This window comes from Embiotoca jacksoni, unplaced genomic scaffold (genome assembly GCF_022577435.1).
Source record: "Embiotoca jacksoni isolate LCO1_2020_lvr unplaced genomic scaffold, fEmbJac1.0.p SCAF_3, whole genome shotgun sequence".
NCBI classification, from domain to species: domain Eukaryota; kingdom Metazoa; phylum Chordata; class Actinopteri; family Embiotocidae; genus Embiotoca; species Embiotoca jacksoni.
This window is the reverse complement of record NW_027185381.1, coordinates 3565253-3588747: the sequence shown is the minus strand read 5'-3', so window position 1 is coordinate 3588747 and position 23495 is coordinate 3565253. Positions and strand designations below refer to the sequence as shown.

At 43.2% G+C, this 23495-nt stretch overlaps 1 protein-coding gene across 1 annotated transcript in view; it reads left to right on the top strand.

The window, feature by feature from the left end:
- LOC138206617 (cytosolic carboxypeptidase 4) overlaps positions 1–23495 on the top strand; it is an 87403-nt gene that overhangs the window by 37168 nt on the left and 26740 nt on the right. The window contains exons 11-19 of the mRNA XM_069163446.1: positions 3472–3588; positions 9158–9353; positions 11100–11187; positions 13723–13989; positions 18448–18531; positions 18687–18767; positions 18996–19144; positions 22513–22600; positions 22958–23090. Coding sequence (XP_069019547.1) covers positions 3472–3588; positions 9158–9353; positions 11100–11187; positions 13723–13989; positions 18448–18531; positions 18687–18767; positions 18996–19144; positions 22513–22600; positions 22958–23090 — 1203 coding nt within the window. The remainder of the gene's footprint in view (positions 1–3471; positions 3589–9157; positions 9354–11099; positions 11188–13722; positions 13990–18447; positions 18532–18686; positions 18768–18995; positions 19145–22512; positions 22601–22957; positions 23091–23495) is intronic.

The following is a 23495-nucleotide window of genomic DNA, read 5'->3' as shown; positions in this document are numbered from 1 at the left end:
ACACTCGGTTCATTGAAACACAGATAAACACATGAAGACACAGGGAGGTGACATTTTGTGGCCATTTTCATTATTTGTCATTATTACTATTATTATTATTATTCTCTATTTAAAAGCGCTTTGGACTTGCAAATCCCAGTAATCCTTGACATTTCCACTGCTCCTTAATCACCGCACAACTACCTGCTGCTGCTTCAGAGTCCCCAGATGTTCACGTGAGGAGAATACGTGTGTGTGTGCTCCGGAGGTAAATGCCACTATGCTGCTGACAGTCCTCTGATCACTGGAGACTAATGACCAGGTTGTTTGTGTTGGTGTCAATACAAGGTGCTCCTGAAGACTCGCAAAGACTCTCCACCTCTATTCAAATTAAAATACTTCCCATTTAATGTCAGTTTTAAACACACAGACTCACAAACATGCCCATTGGGTTAATAGAAGAAGAGATACTTGCGTAACTGTGTTGTGTCTGAAGTATACAAAAAAAAACATTTTAAGAGTTTCACACCACAGAAAAATGTGTTATCAAATTTGAATGAAAAAAAAAAAAGAAGATCCTTAGGTAAATTAAATTAGGCTTTAAAATGGTGACAAAACCAACAATCCTCTGAGACGGTCACACGTTTCTGCTGCTTCTCTCTGGTAGCTACAGCCTGGAAAAAGATGCTCCATCCAGTTTTATAGGACAGATGACAGATGAGTATGGAGCTCAGAGTTCGTACCGAAGAGCAGTTGTGAGATGGTTTGTTTGTGACCTCTGACCCCTCACAGCTGGAAAACCTTCTTCATAACTTTTAGACATTTAGAGAATAAAGAAATGTCATTTTTTTCCTCAGAGTGCTCTCAGACTGTGAGTGGACCGTCGCTTCTATTATCTTCTTCTTTTTATAGATTTTTTTTCTTTTTGGAGTTCAGCTGCTGCTGCTCTCCCAGAGGTGCAGCCAGTGTATGATGATTCCACTTCTTCAACTTGTCACTGCAGCTTACTGTGTAACCATGGCAACAGAAGGTCGAAAAGCTGATTTTACTGTCTCATAAGTTCACTGAATGAGGCGAATCTTCATCAGCAGAGAACAATCAGATCATTAAATGTGAGAAACATCAGCTTCTGAGTCTGATGATCAGAACCTGCTGGATCAATGCTTAAAACTGATACCCATCTCCTCTCTTTGAATCTCCACCTCCACGTCTGCTCTGTTAGCTGCAGGATGAGGTTAAAGAAGGTGGGTACCAGCAGCCTGTGGTGGAGGGAACCAGGGAGGCGGCGCTTCACCCTGCTGCCACAAGGTCAAAACCCAGAACATTGATGTTGCCTCAACTCACACAATAAAGACACAACATCAGAATCTGTGTCCGCTCGACCAGGCCGTGTTGATAGAAGTGATGTTAAACAGCCTATTTGAAGTCTAACCACACTGACTTTTTCCTGTAATAACGCTGGAAATACGAGGGCTGTGATGATAGGATGTCATATCAACTGGCAGAGCAACAGTTGTAGGGCAAAAGTCAAAGTAAATTATACAGCACAATTAAATGAGTTGAGTAGGAGGGGTGGGGGAGTGCAGAGGGGAGAGGAGGTTGATGATGATATGTTGGAGTTGATGCAGAAAGAGAATGATAAAAAAACAAAAACAAAAACAAAAAACAGGAAAGAGGAGGGTAATGAAAAGAAAAACAGTGTAGGTGGTCTGTGTATGTCTCTGGGGGGAAATGGATGGAGAGGAGGATTTATGATGAGAAAGTCTAATCTGAAAGAGGAGAGATGATGAAGGAAGCTGCAGCGATGGCAGCAGAGTGAAACAAGAAAATTGGGGAAAGTCAGAGGAGGCAAGAGTCTAAGAAAATAAGAGCAGGGGAGCTGGGGAAATGAAAGGGAGACAAACGTTTCCCTTCTGCTGTCCTTTGGTCCACGTCCTTCTGTCCTCTACACTTCTGATCATAAAAGCCATGCATGTCGTTCCTTTCACATCTGTAGGACGATGCTTGAGGATGTTTTATGAATCTGCAGTGGCCAGCGCTCACCTTGCTGGGTGGCCGGTGGCATTGTTGCGGTGGAGCTAGACTCTCTGACATCAGAAGTGTCAGAAAGAAGGATGCTGACTAAAGTGCGTGGCGTCCCGGACAACCCCTCCCACCTGCTTCACAATGTGCTGGCCAGGAGCACTTTCAGCAACAGACTTACAGATGCACCACAGAGCGTCACAGGAGGTCGTTCCTGCCGGCGGCCATCAAACTTTATAACGCCTCCCTCAGAGCAACTGACGTGCACACCATAGAGCCAATAGACTGGTCTTATAGAAAGTTTTAGTTTTTTTAGGGTTTTTGAGGATTTACACATTTTTCACAAACTCTGTATTTTGACTATTGTAATTTCTATATGCCGCTATTTACTATGTATTTATCATGTTTATTACCTGTTTTTCATAAATTATTCTGTTCTTTCTATCCTGGAGCAGCTGTGAGTGAGTGTGGTGTTGTACTTTTACTGTGGGGATGAATAAAGTAGTTCTGATTCTGATTCTTTTTTCAATTTATAATGAATCAGGTCCGTCACATCCATCTGATCAGAATCGGTTCCAGATCAGGTTCCCGTGATCAGAACCTCCTTGTTTGACAGGTGGACCCTGTCTGATTTATACCGCTGACATCGAGGCTCTGCTGTTCTCTGTGCTGTTGAAGTGTGCGATGTCATCGTGCTGAGATCTAAAGAGCTCTCAGACCTTCAAAGAAAAAGGTCGTGGATGTCTGCGAGTCTGTCGGAGATTTAAAAAGATCTCCAGGTGATTAGAAATAAATCGTTCCACTGTGAGCAGCATCATCTACAGCCGTGTAGATTTCAAGCGACCGTCGGTTTGTCCAGCACTGACTGTTGCAGCAGATTCAGACCAGAGCAGACGCTTCGATGCACAAAGAGAAATCTACGACTGTTTAAGGAGCTGCACATGTTGCTTTTAGGAGTTACACAAATCTGTGTGGATGCACTGAATGACTAATGCTGCAGTCAGAGTGTGGCAGTGTGTGATGGACAGGAGATCGATGTTCTTTGTTTCCCACCGGTGACTGACAGGAACTATTGCCGAGAGTCACGGTGTGCACTCATCATTTGTCAGAAGTTGTTCCAGTAGTTCTTTTTTCTTAGTGAATCAGCAACGTGAGTGGAAAACAAACTGTTGGTCTGAATTCTCTCAGCAAAGATCTTTTACTTACATTTTTTTAATTTCGGTCTGAGAGAGAAGAAGCTACTTTTAATAATACTTTGTACCAGTTCACTCTGTGTTTACATTCAGAGAGCCGTACACAGTAACTGCAGACTTGGGAGGTCCCCTGTTTGATAGTTAGACCTGCTCAGGGTTCATGGTCCCCTCTTTTGAAATAAAAAAAAGATATATTTGTAGTTATATCATACATGTTCTATTTAATTTTTTGTTTCTTTTAAAATGACCAGGTGTGTGTGTGTGTTTCTCTGTACAGGATGACGACTTTGAAACGGACCTGAACAAATTACGTCTCCGTCCCGAACCAGACAGACCTGCAGAGCTGCTGCCGCAGTACAGCCGCCTCTGTCCTGAACTCTCACATGACTTCCAGGTACACACAGTAAAGTCTTTTTTTCCCTACAGATCACAGATATCCCTTCATACAAGGCTGCAGTGTTTCTCATTACAGATAGTAAATGTTTAAATATCTGAAGAAGAAACCTTCATCATCCTCACCATCATGACTGACATGGATGTTACTGCAGGAGGACATAGCTGGTGTGTGTGTGAGCTGGTGTGTGTGTGTGTGTGTGTGTGTGTAAAAAAAAAAAAAAAAAAAAAAAAATGGATGTTACTGCAGGAGGACATAGCTGGTGTGTGTGTGAGCTGGTGTTTATGTGTGTGTGTGTGTGTGTGTGTATGTGTGTGTGTGTGTGTGTGTGTGTGTGTGTGTGTGGCCATGGCTATTAGCAGAGGCAGATGTGACTAATCGGACAAATCAGACAGTATCTCTTATCCTTTGGAGATGAAATTTGACCAAACAGGTTGAGTGTGAACAGACGAATGTGAGGAGCTCTGATTTATTCATTTCTACTTGTAATTTAAAGCAGCATTCAATGAAGACAGTATTTAATCAGAGCTGTTTTTGCTTTCAGACATATATATACAGTACATCAAGAAAGTATTCACAGTGCTTCACTTTTTCCACATTTTGTTATGTTACAGCTTTATTCCAAAATGGATTAAATTAATTTTTTCCCTCTAAATTCTACACACAATACCACATAATGATAAAGTGAAAAAAGTTTTTTTGAAATTTGTGCAAATCTATTAAAAATAAAGAACGGAAATATAACACGTACATAAGTATTCACAGCCTTTGCTCAATACTTTGTTGAAGCACCTTTGGCAGCAATTACAGCCTCAAGTCTTTTTGAGTATGATGCTACAAGCTTAGCACCTATTCTTGGGCAGTTTATCCCATTCTTCTTTGCAGGACCTCTCAAGCTCCATCAGGTTGGATGGGGAGCGTCGGTGCGCAGCCATTTTCAGATCTCTCCAGAGATGTTCAATCGGGTTCAAGTCTGGTCTCTGCCTGGGCCTCTCAAAGACATTCACAGAGTTGTCCCGAAGCCATTCCTTTGTTATCTTGGCTGTGTGCTTCGGGTCGTTGTCCTGTTGGAAGATGAACCTTCGCCCCAGTCTGAGGTCCAGAACGCTCGGGAGAAGGTTTTCATCAAGGATGTCTCTGTACATCGCTGCATTCATCTTTCCCTCCATCCTGACTAGTCTCCCAGTTCCTGCCGCTGAAAAACATCCCCACAGCATGATGCTGCCACCACCATGCTTCACTGTAGAGATGGTATTGGCCAGGTGATGAGCGGTGCCTGGTTTCCTCCAGACATGACGCTTGGCATTCAGGCCAAAGAGTTCAATCTTTGTTTCATCAGACCAGAGAATTTAGTTTCTCCTGGTCTGAGAGTCCTTCAGGTACCTTTCGGCAATCTCCAGGCGGGCTGTCATGTGCTCTTCTTTGCTTCTCGTTGATGAAGGGATTTTTTTTCTGGCTTTGCACGACTTCAGCCCGACCCCTAGGAGCCTGTTTCTAACCGTCCTCGCCATGCACTTCACCCCAGATGCCGTTTGGCGTTCTTTTTGGAGGTCACTTGATGTCATCCTACGGTTGTTGAGTGACATTCGAATGCGTTGGTGGTCATCCCGGTGAGTGGAGAGTCGTTTTCGTCCTCTGCCGGCCTGTAGCTTTGTTGTCCCTAATGTCTGCTGCTTGACCTCGTTCTTATGAACTGCCGTCTTTGAAATTTTAAGGATGGAAGCAACCTGACGCTTGCTGTATCCCTCTGCCAGTAAAACCAGAATTGAACCCTTCTTTTCCTCACTCAAAACTTTTCTTTTTGACTCTTTTGGCATGGTCAATAGTCACTTTTTTTTTTTATTCCAATTACTTTTGAGGTACTACTAGCACTGTTTCTGCCATCCATCTGGTCCTATTGAAAGAGGATAGTGATGACCACAGCACTGTTTTTTTATACTTTTCTTCATTAAATAAGATTTGGGTCAGGTACTAATAAGTACCTCATTAAGTAGAATCAGGTGTGCCTGTATTGGAATTCAACAGACACTGGATTGGAATGGCTGCCATACATGTAGAGATGCTGATTTAAGAAAAATTTGGAGTGGTCTCTTCATTTTTTCCAGAGCTGTATATATACACATATGTACATACACATATACATATGCACACACACACACACACACACACACACACACACACACACACACACACACACACACACACACACACACACACACACACAATGTTAGCTCTTTCAATGCAGTTTTCAGTGGAACATAATGAAACGCTTCCCTTATGTATAGTTCAGAGGTCAAATATTTTTACTTGAGTTTTTCCATTATCTCTTATGTTCTCATTCTACTGCTCTACATTCAGAGCTTTCTGCTGCACACTTTATCTGACAGCTGGTGCTGGCAGTATCTCTGCTCATTAAGATTTCACACATCAAACAAATAAAAAGGGGTGTACTGATTAAACTACCAATCAATATACAGTGTAGAGGTGTTAAAGTCAGCTCCAATCAAGTGCAATATTAAAAAGCTGCTCAGTCAGCAAATAAAAGTGTCAGATGTTCGTTATGCAACACGATGGATCCAGTCAGTGTTTATTATCTCTGCTGCAGTATCTACTTTTACCTGGACAGGGTCTGGATGCACTTCGAGTGAATATATTCATGAATACAACGTGTGTGTGTGTGTGTGTGTGTGTGTGTGTGTGTGTGTGTGTGTGTGTGTGTGTGTTGTAACAGGGTGGTGTTGAATGTGGCTCCTGATTTGTGGATGACAGAATATGTGTGTGTGTGTGTGTGTGTGTGTGTGTGTGTGTGTGTGTGTGTGTGTGTGTGTGTGTGTGTGTGTGTGTGCATGCGTGCCTGCGCGTGCTGGGACAGAGAGCAGAAATAGATCCAGTCAGAGACAGATGGCAGATAATGTGGCTCAGTCCATGATCATGTTTCATGTCATAAAACACAGGATACCATCTGACCTCTCATGATGAATGTGATCATATCTGACTAATAGGGAGAACATTCCTGCTAATGGGCCAGAATATCTGATGAGGGGTGAAGCAGCTGAGGAAGGTGTTCATCGTCAGATCTTTGCGCTGCGGGGCACATAGTGACAGATTATTTCAGAGAGGCAGGTTTCCTTCATCGGTACCGTGTCAAATAATGTATACTGGACCTTTTATCGAGGAGACTTGTTCTGTGTTCCAGATTTGGGGCGGCACGGTGGTGCAGTGGTTAGCATTGTCACCTCACAGCAAAAAAGGTTCCGGGTTCGAATCCGGTCCTGGGCCTTTCTGTGCGGAGTTTGCATGTTCTCCCTGTGCTTGCGTGGGTTCTCTCCGGGTTCTCCGGCTTCCTCCCATCATCCAAAAACATGCACCTCAGGTCAGGTTACCTGGCGCCGCGCTAGTGGCAGCCTGTTGCAGCATCTCCCCCCTGAGAGCCCCCCTGCTGTAGTGAAGAAATTTCCCCTCGGGGATTAATAAAGTGTATAAAATCAAATACATCAAATCAAAATGACGTACTTCCCTCAGTACACTCACAATTCCTGCTCTTACATGTCAGGACTCGTACTTGTATAGTGCAGTAATTTCTACAGAGGAGTGTTGTTTCAAAGTGACACTGCTGTTCTGCACTGACAGGAAATAACCTCATCATGTGAACACATCACCCTCCAAAATATCTGCAGCTTTAATTATTTTACCCAGAAATCAACATGTTTTTGTGTCCTCTGTTTAACACTCAATAAACACACTGATTCTTCTGTCCAGCAGCAGCAGACGAACGACAAATACAGGAAACTGTTGATCAGTTAAGATGAAAATAATTGGCCTCTTCACACATGTTGTCATACACAGGTGTCTCATCAGTGAAGTACACGGAGCTCTGGTTGTGTGTTTGTTCTTCTGGACGACGTGGATGTGGTTGATGTTGCAGTGAAGATACTGACGGAGGTTCCGTGTGTTGTAACTCTTCACTCTTCACCACCAGGTCTATTTGTATGACTCTGACTACTCCCTGCTATAGTTTCATTCTTACCGGTATGTGCATCATGTTGTATACCTGGCTGGTTTCAGTTGTCATGGTTACCCGAGTGTGCAGGACAGCCTCCTCTGCAGGGAGGATCCTTGAACTGCAAAGGAGAGGGAGGGGATCGACCTGGAAGTTGCACTCCTTCAAACCCTGATAAGATTTTGGTGGTCACAGGGTCGATCCATTCTCATGAACATGATATCTGAGGAACGCCTGGAGGGAATTTCTTCAAATGTGGCACAATTGTTCACCTCAGGGATAAAGTGATTAGAGTTTGGTGGCTGAAGGTCAAAGTTCAAGGTCATTGTGACCTCATATCCCTTTCTTTCATCCCCCATTTCTCCCGAACACGATATCTCAACAGCAGCTGAAGGGGATTTCTTCAAACTTGGCAAAAACATGCACTTGGTACCGGCGATGACCTAATAAGATTTTCAGGTCACGGTCACCTCACGTTGACATGTTAACACGATATTTCAGGAACCTCTGGAGGGAATTTCTTAAAATTTCACGCAAATATCTAATCGGATAAAGTGATTATTATTCTTTTCTGTCCATTATTCAGCACCATAACTGAGGAGCAGAAAGAGAGATTGTGACCATATTTCAAATTTATGACATCTAGAAACTGTGCTGGTTGTATAGATCTTCTGTGCTGTCAGGATTGAAGATGTGTGTGAAGCATCCAGGTTTTAGAATCTGTTGCTTCTTTTCAGCAACATCAATATGAGTTTTGACAGATCTGCATGTAAACTACAACGTGACTGGTTAGCAGAGGCATACAACCACCGGGCGGTCATTCTGTTTTTTATACTTGAGAGATTAGTCCACTTTGCCTCAGAGACGCAGGCTTCTCCTTTTGTAATGCACTTTATCATTTCCTCCGCTGCTTGCAAACACACTTGTTAAACTCTGAGTGAGAAACAAGAATGTAAAAGTTGAACCAGTCAGCTGTCAGTCTCCCTCCCTGTCTGTGCAGACTTATACTGTATCATACATGTAGTGAGGACTTTGAAGGAATCTGTCCAATAAAGATGATTCTGATAGATCACATAGTTGTTGCCATGGCAGCAGAAGATGCTTCAAATAAGGACCTCCAATGTAATCAGTTCATCATTGAGTCACAATTAATGTTTGTGACACATTTGAAGACATTTTTTAGAGGTGTTCCTGAGACTGGGATGGACAGATGTACAGACAACCTGAAAACAAAGTGTATCTGCCTGCAGCTGTCTTCAGAGGTAGATAAAGCTTTACTGCAAAGCATCAGATGGGAAACTGCATCCAGAAGGCTGGAACACAGACCTGATGTGTTTGTTAAGACAGCAGAGAGACAATGAGCAGGTGTACGAGTGGGCCAGGTCAGGTGATGCAGGTGGTGGACACACCCACTGCAGGAGAAGAGGGAGGGGCAACAAGAACTACACAATACCAGCTCGGGTCAAAGATATTGAAATATCTGGTGTGGCTGTTCTCATGTTTGTTCAGAGTTAGATGAAGACCTGTTGGTTGATCACATGACTGCTCATCAACAACTTTGTCTTCCAGGATCTTGATCTGAGTTCAGAGCCTGAGGAGAGTTCATCGTCATCATCATCATCATCATCATCATCATCATCATCATCATCAGATGATGATGAAGCTGTGCTGCTCGACAGGATGGACAGAAAGAGGAGGGCTGCCAACAGTGGATCCTCCACCTCCTCTGATGGTTCTGAAACGTCCATAAAGGGACACTCACCAGGTCAGAGGTCAAACACACGTCAGTCTGACAGTCTAACACTGAGACAACAACAACCTTCAGAACTATAGCTCTGAATAATGGTATCACCTCTCAGGGGACACAAAGCGATTAATAACACAAACATACATCTCATTAAAAGTACAGCTGGGTTGTAGCTCTCTCAATAATATGTTAGAGCAAAACAAGTGCCTGATTGATAGTTTTCTTATTGCTGCTAGGAGAATGAGCCCAACTGAACGCTGAGACAAAAACCAGAAAACAGATTTCTGGAACTATCTCCGACTCTGGCACTGGAATCTGGTTCAAACCCGAACACTGAAGTACAACCTGTCAGCTTTAAAAGAGGTGGTTCTTCAGTTTTCTGTGACCTCATCGGAGATGCCAATGCAACAAAATTAGAAGGACATACAAACTGGGGGGAGATGTTAGGGAAAATATTTAAGAACAACAATGACTAAAGCTGCATCAGGCTGGGATACCTCAGCAGGAGAAGATTTTCATCAACTATAAGATCATTAGTTGATACAGCTGAACAACATCAGAGTGGCTGGGCTCAGATGAACAGATGATTGATGACGGCCTCATAAAGAAACCTGAGATACAGGACAGAAGCTAAATGACAATAGAGAAAATAATATCTTTTATAAAGAAATTTTTTAGTGTCTGCTTGGCCTGAGCCCAGCCGTGTGTGTGTGTGTGTGTGTGTGTGTGTGTGTGTGTGTGTGTGTGTGTGTGTGTGTGTGTGTGTGTATGTGTGTGTGTGTGTGTGTGTGCGTGTGGTTGTTTTTTGGACCGTTTTGAGTGCATCATCCTGATACTTGTAGTGCACTGAATGTTTCTATACTTGACAATGTGAACGCACTGATGCACTCAGAATAGTGAGTGTTAGACTGTAAGTACATTTGAAACACAGCAGATGACTATGAACTGATCTCATGTCCCACCTATCATGCACATGTAGACAGATCCAAAGGGCTGGAAGAGTCCTGTTTGATTAATGTGAGCTCTATTACTGTTCTCCAGCAATTTTGATTATGTTGCTAGGCAACATCTACCGCACTAAATTAGTAAATGAACTGTGTAGTTGAAGTGTACGATATTTGATCTCATCTTTGATCTTCTAATTAAAACCTAACAAGTTAAATAGACGACATAGAAAACATTCAGGCCCCAGAGTCAGTTTACCTGTGATCACTGCAAAGTGACAACTGTCATTTCTAATGAAGTGCATCAACAAGTATATAAAATACTATGAACACTGCTGCTGTACCATTTTATCTGAGGACACATAGCTCCACATGGAGATTAAAAAAAGGAACCCAACAGTGAGACTTTATGAGCATTAGAGAGGGTAACTGCTAAACATGTGATTGTGTTGTGATTTGGCGTTATATAAATAACATTGAATTTGTTTGGATCAGGGTTCAACCTGTTGGACAATCTGACACATGACTGATGAAACAGGCCGGAGTCAGTTCAGTTTAATGTTACAGATTTAAATCACAGCAACAGTAATCACATGATTTATGATTTAATTTAACACATTTAGCAGCCTGTAGCTAATTATTGTTCAAAGGTGCAATATTCTCAGTCCATTATACACTGGTCATGAATTCTCCATTGGACAGAGGAGACCCTCTGCATATGAAAGACATACATGACCCTCGTCCTTCCTGTTTTAAAAACCATACCACTGTTGTGAGAAATGAAACTCAGTGGATGTTTTTTCTGGTCGTCTCTGTGCAGCTGCCCCGTTGGCGACCTGTGATTCCCACAGTAGTGGCAACATACTCAGCACCAGCCCAATCTTCAGGACCATGATTGAAGAGGCAACGTAAGCTGATATTTCATCTGCATGTGTTAAAGTTGTGGTAACACAAAGGAAACAGGCTCATGTGAATCTGAAAGAATTCATTATTTTGATTTTAAGTTTGATTGTTTTTACTGCATGAAGGATGTGTCTCAATCTGTAAGTAGAAAACGCCTCCCTGTCTGTCTAAACTGATGTGGAGTGTCCTGGCTGTCTTGTAGGAGTGTGTCCTCTCTGTCCTTGAGGAGTGTATCCTGGTTGTCTTTGAGGAGTGTGTCCTGGCTGTCTTTGAGGAGTGTGTCCTCGTTGTCTCTGAGGAGTATGTCCTGGTTGTCTTTGAGGAGTGTGTCCTGGTAGTTTTTGAGGAGTGTGTCCTGGTTGTCTTGTAGGAGTGTGTCCTGGCTGTCTTGTAGGAGTGTGTCCTGGCTGTCTTTGAGGAGTGTGTCCTTGTTGTCTCTGAGGAGTGTGTCCTTGTTGTCTCTGAGGAGTGTGTCCTTGCTGTTTCTGAGTAGTGTGTTCTTGTTGTGTTTGAGGAGTGTGTCCTGGTTGTCTTTGAGGAGTGTGTCCTGGCTGTCTTTGAGGAGTGTGTCCTTGTTGTCTCTGAGGAGTGTGTCCTTGCTGTTTCTGAGTAGTGTGTTCTTGTTGTCTTTGAGGAGTGTGTCCTGGTTGTCTTTGAGGAGTGTGTTCTGGCTGTCTTTGAGGAATGTGTCCTGGCTGTCTTGTAGGAGTGTGTCCTGGTTGTCTTGTAGGAGTGTGTCCTAGTTGTCTCTGAGGAGTGTGTCCTGGTTGTCTTGTAGGAGTGTGTCCTGGTTGTCTTGGAGGAGTGTGTCCTGGCTGTCTTTGAGGAATGTGTCTTGGCTGTCTTGTAGGAGTGTGTCCTCTCTGTCCTTGAGGAGTGTATCCTGGTTGTCTTTGAGGAGTGTGTCCTGGCTGTCTTTGAGGAGTGTGTCCTCGTTGTCTCTGAGGAGTATGTCCTGGTTGTCTTTGAGGAGTGTGTCCTGGTAGTTTTTGAGGAGTGTGTCCTGGTTGTCTTGTAGGAGTGTGTCCTGGCTGTCTTGTAGGAGTGTGTCCTGGCTGTCTTTGAGGAGTGTGTCCTGGTTGTCTTTGAGGAGTGTGTCCTGGCTGTCTCTGAGGAGTGTGTCCTGGCTGTCTCTGAGGAGTTTGTCCTTGCCGTCTTTGAGGAGTGTGTCCTTGTTGTCTCTGAGGAGTGTGTCCTTGCTGTTTCTGAGTAGTGTGTTCTTGCTGTCTTTGAGGAGTGTGTCCTGGTTGTCTTTGAGGAGTGTGTCCTGGTTGTCTCTGAGGAGTGTGTCCTGGTTGTCTTGTAGGAGTGTGTCCTGGTTGTCTTGTAGGAGTGTGTCCTTGTTGTCTTTGAGGAGTGTGTCCTTGCTGTTTCTGAGTAGTGTGTTCTTGCTGTCTTTGAGGAGTGTGTCCTGGTTGTCTTTGAGGAGTGTGTCCTGGTTGTCTTTGAGGAGTGTGTCCTGGTTGTCTTTGAGTAGTGTGTTCTTGCTGTCTTTGAGGAGTGTGTCCTGGTTGTCTCTGAGGAGTGTGTCCTGGTTGTCTTGTAGGAGTGTGTCCTGGTTGTCTTGTAGGAGTGTGTCCTTGTTGTCTTTGAGGAGTGTGTCCTTGCTGTTTCTGAGTAGTGTGTTCTTGCTGTCTTTGAGGAGTGTGTCCTGGTTGTCTTTGAGGAGTGTGTCCTGGTTGTCTTTGAGGAGTGTGTCCTGGTTGTCTTTGAGGAGTGTGTCCTTGCTGTTTCTGAGTAGTGTGTTCTTGCTGTCTTTGAGGAGTGTGTCCTGGTTGTCTTGTAGGAGTGTGTCCTGGTTGTCTTGTAGGAGTGTGTCCTTGCTGTTTCTGAGTAGTGTGTTCTTGCTGTCTTTGAGGAGTGTGTCCTGGTTGTCTTGGAGGAGTGTGTCCTGGTTGTCTTTGAGGAGTGTGTCCTTGCTGTTTCTGAGTAGTGGGTTCTTGCTGTCTTTGAGGAGTGTGTCCTGGTTGTCTTGGAGGAGTGTGTCCTGGTTGTCTTTGAGGAGTGTGTCCTTGCTGTTTCTGAGTAGTGGGTTCTTGCTGTCTTTGAGGAGTGTGTCCTGGTTGTCTCTAAGGAGTGTGTCCTGGTTGTCTTGTAGGAGTGTGTCCTGGTTGTCTTTGAGGAGTGTGTCCTGGTTGTCTCTAAGGAGTGTGTCCTGGTTGTCTTTGAGGAGTGTGTCCTGGTTGTCTTTGAGGAGTGTGTCCTTGCTGTTTCTGAGTAGTGGGTTCTTGCTGTCTTTGAGGAGTGTGTCCTGGTTGTCTTGTAGGAGTGTGTCCTGGTTGTCTTTGAGGAGTGTGTCCTGGTTGTCTCTAAGGAGTGTGTCCTGGTTGTCTTTGAGGAGTGTGTCCTGGTGTCAGTCTGTTGGACTGATTTCATAGAGTTTCTCTCACACAACAAGCACAGCGAGCCGTCTCTCTGTTCCTGCAGTCATTTCACCCTTTAGCTGGACTCTTGCTTATTTTTGGTTTTACATTCTGTCCTTAATACTCTTTTTATCTGTCCTTGGTCCTAACACTCTGAACTTTGTTTTCTGCTCGTAGGGCAGAGGCCTCTTCAGCTCAGAGAGGAGACGAGCAGGATGATGATGAAGAGGGAGCAGAGAGATCCCTTCATCGCACCGTGATAGACCGGTTGTTGGAGAGACACGGTGCCTGTATCCCCCACCACCAACCCAAGCTTTACTGCGCTGCCGCTACCAGAACCAGGTCTATCCCAGGGTTCAGTATCCTGGCCTTTCCTGACTTCTGGGGTCATCTCCCACCACCGAGGCATGAACCTATGGCGCCGCGCAGACCCAACATACAGAGGTATATACAGTGTACAGTTTATACAGCTCATGTCACATGGAGAGATGTTTACAGTAGAGGGTCCGGAAACAGTTCATTAATGATGGCTTTAAGTTTAAAGATAGTTGTACCCCCAGCAACATATGCTCATGTTAAAATGTCAGACTTTGTGTTCAGCACTTCCTGAAACCTTTAGCTGCATTCCACTGCTGACACTCTGGAAGACATGTAACAGTAGTGGCTCCACTACATCAATCCAGATATATCCAGCCTGGCGAGGTCGGATAACAACTGGTCAGCAAAAGTACAGGTCGAAAGAACGCATTGAGGTCCGATCTGTTCAGGCCGCGTCCAGAAGTGGCCCGGGCCACTTGTCGCCACATTTGTTTAGCAGTGGAAACTTAATGCGTTCTTTTAGTGAATATCATGGAATTTAGACAGCAGCATCGCTACGTGTTAGCAGCTCATGTCACACGAACCTTGGTTGAATGAAACTGAATGAGGAACATCGGTGATGTCAGTGAAATCTACTAAAACAGAGGAGAAATCAGAGCTGAGCACTCAGAGGCAGCAGATGAAGGAAGATGGCAGTTTATTCAGTAAAGTTCACAGCAAAGTTGTAGTCATAAAAAGCAGGCCAGGACCAGGACCAGGACCAGGACCAGAAACAGAAACAGGAACAGGAACAGGAACAGGAACAGGAACAGGAACAGGAACACTACCATACGATAGGACATGATATGATGATGGATGTGATTGGGGACAGAGGCTGAAGACAGGGTCTGGACTGGTGGTACGACAGAAGTACTGGTAACCCAGTGGTAACCTGCTTCTTCTGAGCCCATATGAAGACGATGAAGAAGCTGAGTTCTCAGTCAATCTTCCTCACATGTTCTCTTCCCTTCCACATACTCGGCTGCCACCTTTTTTTTGTTCCCCACTCAATCATTCCAGTATTCCCACTCTCCTGCAGTCTTCCTCAGTCTCCCTGTCACATACCATCATTCCCCCATCTGTTCCTTTATTACACCATCGTCTCCCCTCCGGCAGATGTGACAGCCGTGATAGCTTTATTCTGAGCTGTGATTCCCCTCTTTTCGGTTCCTTACGTTCCTTCTTCCGTGTTATCCGTCTTCATACATGGACGGCAACGACAGCTGTATGTTTCCAGACCCGGGAGCTTAAAGAGATGAATAAATGCTCGTTGTGTGTCCCTGTTAATCTGAGCTGTGTGTACTGCATCATGTGTACAACATGCAGTTTTTCTACATGATGCACACGATGAGCATGTTGCACTAACTCAGAAGGAACGGACTGATGATGACAGAGGAGACGGAGAGCTGAAACTCTGCTCTGCGCTTTGCATTTCAATGCAGCCTCTTCATTTATATGCTGATTGGTGCTCACACTGAGCGCCACTGTTTTTTAGAGTCAACTTCAAGTTGTGCATTTCAGTCCCAAAGTGCCCGCAGCTTCTTGTAAACAAGGAAAGGCTCTTAATCCAACTTCATTAGATTTGTTCACATTTGCTATTTTGATCTGATTTTATAAACACACTTTTAAATGTTGCTGCAGAGGCTGATGCTCCCTGACAGTCGCAGTCAGCAGTGTGTCAGCAGCAGTGTTACTGTGTGTTACTGTGTGTCAGCAGCAGTGTTACTGTGTGCTACTATGTGTTATACTGTGTGTGTGTGTGTGTGTGTGTGTGTGTGTGTGTGTGTGTGTGTGTGTGTGTGTGTGTCAGCAGCAGTGTTACTGTGTGTTACTATGTGTTAAACTGTGTGTGTGTCTGCAGCAGTGTTACTGTGTGTTACTATGTGTTAAACTGTGTGTGTGTGTGTGTGTGTCAGCAGCAGTGTTATTATGTGTCAGCAGCAGTGTTACTGTGTGTTACTGTGTGTTACACTGTGTGTGTGTCTGCAGCAGTGTTACTGTGTGTTACTATGTGTTAAACTGTGTGTGTGTGTGTGTGTGTGTCAGCAGCAGTGTTATTATGTGTCAGCAGCAGTGTTACTGTGTGTTACTGTGTGTTATACTGTGTGTGTGTCTGCAGCAGTGTTGCTGTGTGTTACTGTCTTTTCCTTGCCGTGTGGAACATGACTTGGACAACAAACTATCTAAATGAATTATTATTGAATCAGATCGATCATATATGCCTGTGAAATCCTATTGACTGCCCTGCTGTTCTCTCTGGGTAGCCTGTAAGTAGCTGGCGGCTCTGAAAAAAAATCTGCTTTTAAATTGAACTGTATTTAAAAACAAAGACAGTCACCAAATCCCATGTGCAGAATAGAGACCGTGTATAGAAGTGGACGTCGTCTCTGGGTCTGGAAAGTGAAGCCGATGCTGGAGTGAAGTACATCCTGACTGTCTGAGACCCTCCAGCTGACTGTGTCCTCCTGAAGACACACAACTTTAAAAACGCCTCACAAATAGCTGTATCTATAAACGCTGCTGTAGCGAAAACATTTCCCCTTGGGGATTAATAAAGTAACTACCTACCCAAATAGAGAGTTTAAAAAAAGACTTGGTCATTTCCAAAGACAACTGGTCATTGTATGTTTTAAGAAACTAAGAAAAATATAGAATTGTAACTGTATGTGCACAGCAGCTGCTGCAGTGGTCAGACCTTCCATCTCCTTTCATATTGTCTGTTTGTATGAGCTCTGTGTCAGTGTTTATGATCATATTTATATTCATTTATGTTACTGCATTCACTGTACTGTGAATCTGCATCTATATGTGTGTGTTTTTGGGTGTGTTTTTAATGTCCCTCCTCTGAGACGTCTCCTCAGCACTTTCACCCTCCGACTGCTGCTGAGAACAGACGCTGGCATTTTAAAATGTTTAAGATGTGATTTCTCTCTGAACTTCATTTTATTATGTTGCCTGTCTGTCGCTCATATAAACAGAGAACGTTGGAGACTTCAGCCTGTCATCAGAACTAAAGTTAATGCCCATTTTGTTAATGCTGCTTTGTGAGTAAACTGTCTCTTAGTAGAATGAGATTAATGTGAGAGACCTTTAAACTCTGTCGGACTTCAAACCCAAATGTTCCCGTTCAGCCCAATCTGCCTCTGTCTGCTCCGGGAAAAATACTTTCCCAGTGTTTAAAGGACAGAGGAAGCTTTTCTTTTTATCCTGGAGCTGAGCAGCTTCCACTGACTGAACATTACATTTAAACTGGTGAGACTGATGTCAGTGCTTGTTTGTTCAGAGCTTCTGCTGTGTGCATTAAAGCGTCAATCCCACAACCCCATCAGGACTTTAGAGTTGTCTTCATTAAATTAATTCTCCTTTCACATTTTACTCTATTAATTCATATTCAAACCAAAGTCATATTGAACAGACTTATTTATCCTTGTATGTCAGATAACAGAAGCAATAAGAAATGAATTGCTCCCTTTTCACTATTTTCCTCTTTATTTCTATTTTCTGTCATCTAACAAAACTGAAGACATCAACACAACTGCAACATGCCTTTTATATTTCAGGTTCCTCTCAGTGTTCTCTGTTTGTCTGGATGAAAGTGTAATTCTGTTAACCAGCAGGTCTGAGGTTATATGAAGCATTGTCCATTCATATGTGTTTGGAATATTTCTGGACCTGATGTCGAAGCAGCCATTCATAAACATTATTAATTGACTAACATTTGTTTTATCATGATAAAAAGTTGTGGTGGTTTCTAAGGGTCCAACATGTGTCCCCCGTAAATCCATCCCTCCCTCGTTTGAGTCTCTCAAAGCTCTTCTGTTCTTTTCATCTCTTTTCTTTCACTGATCTGAAAGTTTTTGATCAGTCAGACCGCTGTGTCTGAATTTATCTCTGTGAAAGACTTCATTATTTCTCCTGCTGGTTGCTGGCAGGAACATTGTTGACGGTATGAGTAAAGGTAACGTGGATAGAAAAGCTGTGAACGACTGAAGAGCGGTTATGGTGATTAAATAGTTCTTCCTGCCTCACCTGTGGTTTCCTCCGGGCTCGGGTCTGTCAGGTCGTCAGGGAGCATTTCAGAGGCAAATAGTTTTGACTTCCTGTTCTAACTTTTGTGCTTCTAGCAGGTAACTGTTGTTCGACAGGTTTTTTTGTGTCCATTTTGTGTTTACATGTTATTTCCTACTTTGTGCTGCAGCCTGCAGATAAAGTGAATCCTCTTAATAAATATTTTTGTCTTACTTTAAAGACTGCAGGAGTAGACAGTGATGTGGAGTCTGCACAGGTTGTTTTATTTTGTAAATTAACCGGATGCCCTGTGCTTTTGTCTGTCCGACTTCCTGCCGGGCTGATCTGGTTTGTGCGTTCTCTGACACACTAATAGACTGAGGACATATCTTTAGCGCCGCTGCTCATCTGGTCTCCTCTGACCCTCCCTGCACATCTGTAACAACTAAACTTTCCTGCTGCCGCAAATGTAACATCAAAGGATCATTTATCCACAATGTTAATATTTGTCTGCCTGAATATGTTTGTCTTTGTCAGGCAAAAGGTGTTCGAAGATGTCCAACGTTTTTTGAATACTGATGACATCATCAACCAGGTAGTCTTTGACCTGGAAGACAACAGGTGGGTCAACAACACATACAGTACATACAGTATACACACACAGAAACTTCTGGAAGCTTTAAGCTTACAAAATTATAGGTTTTCAATTTTTATTGTGGAATATAAACTAATGTGCTCTAAAAATCCATCTGACCTTCTCTTTGTCTGTCTGTCAGTCTGCAGAGTCACTCAGACTCTCTGAGGTTTTATTCTAAGTTTGAATGTGGGAACCTGAGAAAGGCCATTCAGGTCCGCAGGTATGAACACACACACACAAAGCTACATATAAAAACATGTGCGCACACACACATAGCTGAGTGGAACAGCACATCTGATATTGTTACTTCAACACAGTCCGTACAAACTCAGTAAGTCATTATGTAACCTGAATAAATCCAGTTTCTCTCTCCTCTCCTCTCCTCTCCTCTCCTCTCCTCTCCTCTCCTCTCCTCTCCTCTCCTGCTCCTCCTGCTCTCCTCTCACAGATATGAATATGATCTCATATTGAATGCAGATGCTAACACTTCCCAGCACACCCAGTGGTTTTACTTTGAGGTCAGCAACATGGTAGCAAACGTCCCGTACCGATTTAATGTCATCAACTGTGAGAAGATCAACACCCAGTTCAATTATGGTGAGATATGTGTGTGTGTGTGTGTGTGTGTGTATTACTCATTAAAAAACTCATACAGTCTTTATATCTACAGGATTCAACTCCCCACTACTGCGTCTATACATTTAATTTAAAGTTTGAATATGAGCGCTCACATACTTGTGTGAATTTGCATTTGCATCTTCCACCCTGATACCCTGTGCTGGACCGTCTCAGGAGTGTCTTTGCTTAGCCTCTACCTCCGGTCCCGCCTGCCGTGGTAGACTCTCGTTTCTATAGATCTCCTGCTTTGTGCCTGTTCTGGTACTGCCGTGATCAGAGCCTCTGTGCTGTCCTGCAGACCGGCCTTTTCTAGCTGCTGATAGGATTTCTTGATGTCGGCCACTTCCTCTGTCTCCTGATGATACACGTAATGGAGGGGCTCGGTCTTCCATGATATTTCCCCTTCCTCCTCATCACCCTCTGTGTTCTGCTGGTACTCTTTTAGCAGTTTATCCTGGGAGGATTGAGGGTGTCCTCCTGATTTATTCCCTCCATGCATTGTGTTTTTGTGTCTTGACATCATTAGGATGTGCTGTATCTCCTCCTGTCGTCAGCTTACTTTTCCAGCTGGGTATCCGATAATTGGTAGTGAACACACTGGTGGTTGAAGAAAGCAAACACAGAGTCACAGTAAGTTGAAGCTTGAATCATTTTAAAGTGATGGCTGCTGGGTAAATACGTGAGTCAGTTTAGATTGTCATGTAGACACACAAAACCAGACATTTACAAATAGCAGTTTGAAATCCAGCACATGTGACTAAATATACAGACTGCTTCTGAGTTGTCTGCAAATCTGTGTCACACCATTTGAAATGACATGATTAGATGTGAATCAGACCTCATTAACTTGAACCACGCAAAAAGTAGGAATGGGATCCATCAGAAGCTCCAATGGCTCTCCACCTGTGGGATTTTCTTCTTCATGTGTCTTTGTCTCTCTGACTATCAGTGTTCAGTCTGTCGCTCACACATGCAGCGTCAGGGTCGAGGAAACAGACATTACTGTGTTTTCTTTTATTCTCCTACAGGCTCAGCAGTAACCCAACCACAATACATTCACCATTCATTACACACACACACACACACACACACACACACACACACACACACACACACACACACACACACACACACACACACACACACACAGTCACACAGTCACACACTTAGTGTCTCCAGGAGCAATCTCAGCTCTCTCATAAACACATACTCCACACGGATTCATGCCGTAGCATCCGTACCGGACAATAGTGCTTTTTAACGCAGGCAATTGGTTTCATCATGGAGAAGAGGTGAATTAATGAAAGAAGTGGTTGCTCTTCCACATAGTGTGTATCTCATTGTACAGGAAATAGCTTTCTGGAAGGTTGCAATTTTCTGACCGGCTCAGAAGCCATCCAGCTATCTGTCTTCAACACCTGGTGATCAGATGCTGCTTCGTTTAAGAGGCTCTTTGACTTTTCCAGCCACAGAGTTAAATCCTCTGCAGATAAAAACTGTGCATACTGAGGGGGAAGGTTTGGGTCACTGATGTGTTGCATTTTTTGCCATTAAGCCAAAGTTGACTGAGTGACAGGAAACACAGGGCCATCTGATGTGTCATATCTATAGAGCTGCTGCACTGGAACGATGCTCCGCCCCTTTTTTCTCCAAGTGAGTAAATAAAATGTTCACGGTTCTCTTGATCTGGTTGAAATTCATTTACATTTTTTAAGTGTTTTAAGATCCAATTATCTCTAAAGTGTCCTGCAAGAGAGACGATAAAAACTAATGAAACAGTCAAAGTTATCGCGTGGACATTTAATGTGGACCTTCTTTTGGTCCGCTACCATTTGCCTTGTTAAAGTTACTGCATTGCATTTTTATACGAACTCAGCACTTCCTATTTGTTTCAAATCAAAAGCCCTCTTTCATTTCAGTGGACAGAAATCCTTAACAATGCTTTTATTGTGAAACATTTGAAAGGAAGTGTTGTGATGATCACATTGTAGATGTTAATCCAGAATAACTGTTGCAAACATCAGGATTATATTATTGACTTGATTAAATTAAAATGATGGAACTACACATTATTGACAGTTGTATGTAAACCTGCCAAAGTAGGAACATGTGGTTACACAACTCTAGACACGAGCCACAACTTAACTGTGCACACATGTCACAGGTGTGCTCCAGTACTTCAACACATAGCACTACAGACCGTTGCAAACATACAGGAGATGTAGGAATGGAGGCCTCGTGCTTCATTCTTAGGAGTACATAGTTATCCCTTCATGAACCACAGACAGGTGTCATGAAATGGTCAGAAAGGAGTTTATCTTCAATTCAGATTAAATCCACTCACTTTATTTTAACTGCAGCAGTGAGCCGTCCAGCTGAGGTCTGAGAGAGAGATTAAAACTTCTTACTGACAGCCCACTATAAATAATAAAAAGGGACATTAATAAACACAGATGTGCAAAAAAAGGAAATGACACAGCTATAAAATATATATATTGCCATATGTCTACATAACTAATATGTGTAATGAACAAAAGGTAGAGGACACTATTTTAGTGGAAGAGGTGTGTTTGCCCTGAGAACAGCATTTCAGAACCATGTGTGTTTCTTACACAGTGTAAGTCTGCTGCTGTCTGATTCATTCAGCAAGACCAGCAATAACATCACAATGCTTTAAATGTAAATAACAAAATTTAGTTTTATGGTTCTACTTTTATAAACTGTGGAACCACAAGCAGGCAGCACTTTGAAAGAAGGTATGTGGTGATGACCCGGTTCTAGGAGATCTCTGAGATCAGATACAGTCATGAGGAGCTTTGTATGTAAATAGAGGGATTTTAACTTCTGTCTTGATTTTGCAGGAAGCCAATAAAAGAAGTTAAGAGATATGATGAGAAATCAGAGACGAGGTGGTGATCGTGCCTCAGCAGGGGTCTCACAGGAAGCTAACTGACAACAGTTCAGTCAAGCTGAGTTGAAACTGTAAACGAGAACATAAAAGTGTAATAAATACTGAAGGAGTAATGTAATAGGATACTTCATATATATGAAGTGGGAAGTTATGTTCAGTATTTATGTTGATGATGCCGATGGTAATTTGCATACATCAAAGCCCGCAGTGTAAATATATATGTATATATATATATATATATATATATATATATATATATATATATATGCAGTATAAATACATAATTTCTCTTTTAAAGTCTTTGTTAAAAGGTAAATAAAAAAATATTATAATATAAATAAAGAATAATTTCACAGACTGTCTGCAGACTGGACACACACCCGTCCGCTGCTGCTCGCTGAGGCTCACTGTCCATCTGTGTGTGTTGGTTCTGCAGGGATGCAGCCGGTGCTGTACTCTGTGAAGGAGGCTCTGGAAGGTCGACCACAATGGGTCAGAACCGGAACTGATATTTGTTATTTCAGGTAGGAATGCATTTAAGATTGGAGCTCTGTTTTATAATAACAGTCCAGTCAGAGTGGGACTTCATCAAGTCTGTGGATACATGATTTCCAGAAGAGTGACAGGTTGAGCACAGCAGCGTGATCTCTGCAGTAACTGGTAACGTGACAGTGTGAATGAATCAGAACCGAATGATCTGATCCAACATGATCTGGATTCACCCGCTGAGGCTCAAACTTCAACTAAAGAAAGCTGTTCCTCTGTTTGAAGGGCCGAGCGCTGCAGCAGTGAGCGCTCGGAGACGAAGACGGACACCTTTCAGTGGATCTGTTTTTCCACAAATAACTACCTGTCCTCATTCTCTCTGTTTCCTCTTGCAGAAACCACTTCTGTCCGGCTCGAGGCAGAAGGAGAACAACGTTCTACACTCTGACCTTCACCATCTCCTTCAAACACAACGAGGACGTGTGCTACCTGGCCTATCATTATCCCTACACCTTCTCCGCTCTCAAGGTACTCTCCTCCACGTGTTGTACACCAACATCTTGGACTTTCACTTTGGAAGGATTTTGAATGAAGTGCTTCTACTTTTAATGGAGTTCTAGCACTTGTTGAATGGTAACTTTTACATAAGTTAAGGATTTGATCACTTTGACCACCTACACATCACTAAACGGTCACTTCAGGTGTATGTTGATCTGAAAGAGTGGTGGACATGGTCTGAGTCTGAGAGGATGGAGGAAGTTCTGGCCTGTCTCACGGAGAGAGCTTAGTTCAGTGTGACTCTGTGGGCTTCACTGTGTCCACACATGTGGACGCTGCAGTAGTCATTGAATACATAGCTGACAGGAATCCCTTGCAGTTAACCTCCTTAAATATTTTCTTATCACTGTTTCTGATGTTGGACAACTGCTTTTT